Raw genomic sequence first — 5,159 nt, 5'->3', positions numbered from 1 at the left:
ATACTTGATCAAATGCAGTCACTTAAGAAGTTTAAGAAATGTAAAAACAAGAGACGGGGAAGGGACATGTTGCCGTTGCTTAGTAAGCAGAGTGCCTTTATCAAGCACGTCGGCAGAACGTGGATGATACTGTATCAGATTCTACGATTATTGTCAATAGTAGATCTATTTCATTATTATGTGGTTGAGGCAGTGGTGGACGTCGGACTGCGATCAGATTAATGGATTTTTTTCAGTTGATAGTGTTTTCTAAGTTTCGTTAAATAATTTTTATGTTAACTGTCAGTACAACCATACTTAACAAGCAGTCTACATCGAGGCAAGCGGTGCCTTCCATTTCGTCCAGGAGGGTGTGACTGTGTTGTGCACTTTTGGCTGTTTGTTCTGCTTGATTCCCACAGGGTGAATCCTAAGGAATGTTTGTTTGGCGTCTGCTCTGTACCGTCGGGACTATATGTTGCCTTCTCATCACTAACTGTCGTGGTGAAGGTACAGTTACTGTACTTTATACAAGGAACAAAATTAATAAAAAACCATGTACAGTATCATGTAAAATACGTAACCTAAGTAACTCACAAAATATGTGAAGAGTTAAAATTTTGATCCAACACAAAAAAAATTTTGATCCAACACAAAAAGTTCGCTCTCACCTAGAGCTTTTAAACAGTCACTCTGGTCTTCAACGAGGATGTGTATAAGGTCGTGGTCGGTTTGTAGCAAGTGGGAGGTGAAAATTGCGCTTCTAAAGATTCCTAATTTAAGTAAGGACGAACAAACCCTTGGACTTTGTACCTTTGGTCTTTGCTGAAGGCTGCTTGGAGTTGGGTAATCTAGAAGAAGTCGCTTTGTGGATGAAAAGTGATGAAAAATGTCCACAGAACCTCCGTCCAAGCATGCAAGGCACCACACGAGATACTTATTGAAACAGTCTTTTAAAAGCTTGTGGATATTGACAGGACCATCCTGTAAATATTGAAAAATTTTCTGTTATTGACAGGATGTTCCTGTCAATAGTGCACATTTTCCTACTATTGACAAGATGGTCCTGTCAATAACAGAGGAAATCCACGATGTACAGGACCATCCTGTCAATAGCATGCAAAATTTTCCGTTATTGACAGTACCACCTGTCCTGTCAATATTGAGAAAGAAAATTCCATTTTAAAATGCTTCAAGTATACCATGGGCATGCCAAGTCCATCGCTGCCGACAGATTAAAGTTTTTAACCATTACCTGTTAGGGTTTGACATTACCAATTATTGACAAATACTCCAACTTTGCAGTTAGTTTAATCTATGTGGGCAGATGTTGGCTTCTGATTACTAACAAGGCATTGAAAGAATCCTGTCAATAATGAAAAAAAGCACAATTGAGAGGATGGTCCTGTAAATAGTGAATTTTCTTTAATTGACAGGATATGGTCCAGTCAATATTGCAATTTTCTGTTATTGACAGGATGGTACTGTTCTTTATATGGGATAATATGCAGCTTTTCTTCTCTTCAAACCCGTTACGTACAAGTTTTCGGAGATTACAGGGTGCCAGTTTTAGGCCATGGTAAACTTCGTGACACGATGTATCTGTTACTGGCGGGCAGGAAGGCTATAAAAGCGGGATTATTCTAACACCACAATCAGACTGCGGGAACGATCACTTATAGCTTCAGATCAAGGCACTGTTGTCGACACAAACATGCTAAGATGCTATTCACACTTCATCACGCTGTTCATCAGATTTCAAGTCATTCGATGCCACAGACATTTAAATTTACCATTTGCATTCAAATTTACCATTGCTGTAGGGCGATAGATCGGTATGGGAAGTGTGTCAACAGATCGTGCTATATTCTCTTCAAGCACACCTTTCGGTTGCATTAATTCAATATCAAATTTGCAGGACAGTATCCATTTACTACCCATTTGGATGGATTAAAAAAGAAAACACCCCCAAAAAGCCCTCAAAATGTCTAAAACACGTAAAAGAGCCGAAGCCTAAACCTCTGCTTGTAAATTACCCCTGTCTGACACCGATGTATTTTAACGATTGTAGCGAGTGGCATTACAAGGATACAGCCTGCTGTAATTTTAGATTCTAAGCACGTCAAGCAGCTTTGTCTTCCGAGGCAAATTGCAAACATACCACGAACTTCTGCGCATGACAACGTCACAGAGATATCTTCCCCACACGCACCTGTGGTAAACTTCGTGGCATGATGTACCTGTTACTGGCGGGCTGAGAGGCTTTTAAAGCGGGGCCATTTTAACACCAAAATTAGACTGCGGGAACGAAGACTAGTGGCTTTAGATCAAGGCACTGTTGTCGATACAACAAAGGCACTTCAATTCAGAAGGCTATAAAATCGGGTCCATTCTTTCACCACAAGCAGACTGTGAGGAACAAACACTCGTGGCTTCAAATCAAGACACTGTTGTCGACTAACAAAGGCACTTCAGATGGCTATAAAAGCGGGGCCATTTTAACACCGCAGGTAGACTGGGGGAAACGAATATCTGTGGCTTCAGATCAAGGCACTGTTGTCGACACAACAAAGGCGCTTCAGATATATTGTGACGAAGGTAAGATACGAAGACTGTAATACTCTGTGCATTACATTTTGTTGTTGATTTTTAAAAAGGGTAATGACAGCACAGTTAACAGCATAAAATAGCATTGGTGTTACCAAAAAGCAGTTAGTCCAGCAACTATATATGATTTTGGAAACGGTCAGACGTTACAGCTAGTATCCACTAGCTTTCGTCAGTGACTGAAAGACCAGAGAGAGAGGAGAAATGCAGGTTTATAAGCACAAACTATTGATTGATATGCAAATAAAGTGAAAAAAATATTTTTTGAAGTCGAAAAGGATTCAAATGTCAGACAAGTTAAGACAAGATAATGCAAATTAGTCAGAAACCATCGGTATCGATTCTGACTTAAAAAAAATAATGCTAAGTCTGAAATTCGAAATAATATTAGATTTATTTAGGTAAACGCAGTACTGTGTATATTGTCAAGTCTACGTGACCCCTTGGCAATAGTAAGATATGGCTGGGGCTTTTAGAAAACGTTGGCTGTATATAGGGATAATGGAATTCCATATTTTTAACAAGAGGTCGATGATTTCATACCTTCGTCATGTATGAGTTTGGTTTATCAGAAATATGCTGCTGTATATAGTTTGACTTTTATTTTGCTAGTATGTAAACCAAATGATGTGTGACACATAAGTCGTAGTACAGAAACACACGTTCTGCGAGTACGGAAATATTCCAACATAGTCACGATGAACGACAGAACCACCTGGAGATCCATATGCCGAGGCGCTACGCTTCCCTTGAAAGCATGCGGCCTTGAGTGATTGAGTGAGTGAGTCACGATGATTGTCATTGTCGTCACTACTGGGTGTATCTTTTCGGATTTAGTGTGTTGTGTATTCAATGTTCGGTGTTTTCATTGACTTGCACGTTACTTGAAAGAGTTGTATGCCTTAGAATGGGACGTGGTCTACTGTTTATGCTCATATTGGGAATATATGTCCCGAGAGAGAGGCGAACAACCTAATAAACACCTGTCCCCCCAGCAGTGAACATCAGTTTTAAATACTCCCAATTTGCATGCGATTTATTACTTCTCTCCACACAAGAGGGGACAGCTTCTATTTCAAAGTCCCTCAGAATATCATTGTAGATATACCAGAAAAAAGCTGTCAAAGCAAAAACCACCTATCTAGTGTGTTCAACTATGGAAAAGTCACATTGGCAGGGTAGTCCAACCGCCAAATCGTCCATTTAGTCCTAAAATTTAACTTTTTGACCAGCGAAATAAAGTACGAGAAATATAAACAATAAGAGAATGACCTCTGAACCCTTTGACGGCTAGCAAAACACAAGAGTATGGGATTAGTTCTAAAGCTCTACCGAACAGTAAAAAACACTAAAAGCCAGTAATTTTTTAACAAAATAGAAAGAAACACTCCGGCTGGAAGAAGCCAACATATATCTATTTATACAAAAAGATGTTTTCAGTTGGTTTGAATGCGCTTACCAAAGAGTCGGTAAATATCTTATAAGGCAGGAAATACAAGTATAGAGATACCGTACAACCAACATGTTTTTTTTTAATTTTATTGATTATTGATTACAAGTATACAGATGCCGGTCAGCCTACATGATTTTTTTTCTAATTTTTATTGATTATACGTTTCGCGTATTCAGGCATATTATTAAGCGTTTCCTCCGCGTTTGCATGACGTTTATTTCCTCTCATTGCAGGCTAAAGGTCACTATTTTTCAGCTGCCAAGGACAAAAAAGTGAAATTATTGACAGAAAGATAGATTGTTGGGAAAATGGTTGGAGAGAAGGACAAAGAGAGGCAAGGGAAAAATAACTATAAACATTATGACATAGGTGTGTAAACAATCAAATAAATGAAAGTAGAATAGGAGTAAACGTTTATATCGATGAATGTACATCGGGGTTGTATATGCAATGATAGTTTTTTTAATACTACGTTTCCGTTAGGCTATGCACGTACGTGTACATGGTACCCTAACATCTGTGATGTGGGGGAACAACCAGCCATTGTCCAGAGTGGTCCTGCTCATCAATATTTCAGATTCAATCAGACAGTGAGATGCCCACAAATATAATTGATTGCATTTGGATCCTATTTAGGGTGTTTCAAAATATGAACAACTTCGGAGTTCGGAGGTCTCATGCCTTCGACAGTGTGATATTGGTTTGGTGTGTGTTGTGTGTGTGTATAGTGTAGGTTTCTTTGAAGATGATTATCGTACTTATAGTGGTCAGAGAGTCTTTTTGTGAACGAAGAAACATACTATTTACCTAGCCTGTACCATGTCTTTCTACGGAAATACGGATCGTAGAATTCGGCAAAAAGGAGATGAGAATTGGCCTCCGATGTGCGGCGATCCAAACTTCAAAACGGCAAAAAAATCCTTCAACTAGAAAAGCCGACATTTGCTCAAGAGGAAATACATCACATTTGACCCATTATTCCTCCCCATTCAAAATTTCCCCTAGAAAGGCCAACATTTGCTCAGGAGTAAATGCAGCATGGCTTCACCACATCCCCAGTACCAAAAATGGACATATCCCCCTCCCGCACAAATGGATTGTTCCTAAATCACCCACATTT

General features: G+C 39.2%; 1 protein-coding gene across 1 annotated transcript in view; it reads left to right on the top strand.

The window, feature by feature from the left end:
* The first annotated feature begins 416 nt into the window (after nt 1–416).
* Nucleotides 417–5,159, top strand: part of LOC109464753 — a 17,621-nt gene continuing 12,878 nt past the window's right edge. Inside the window, exon 1 of the mRNA XM_019761827.1 lies at nt 417–489. Within this exon, the coding sequence (XP_019617386.1) occupies nt 417–489 (73 nt within the window). The remainder of the gene's footprint in view (nt 490–5,159) is intronic.

This window comes from Branchiostoma belcheri, unplaced genomic scaffold, assembly GCF_001625305.1.
Source record: "Branchiostoma belcheri isolate BF01 breed outbred unplaced genomic scaffold, Haploidv18h27 scaffold140, whole genome shotgun sequence".
In the NCBI taxonomy this organism is placed as follows: domain Eukaryota; kingdom Metazoa; phylum Chordata; class Leptocardii; order Amphioxiformes; family Branchiostomatidae; genus Branchiostoma; species Branchiostoma belcheri.
Note: the sequence above shows the minus strand (reverse complement) of the source record. Positions and strands in the feature narration are given on the sequence as shown.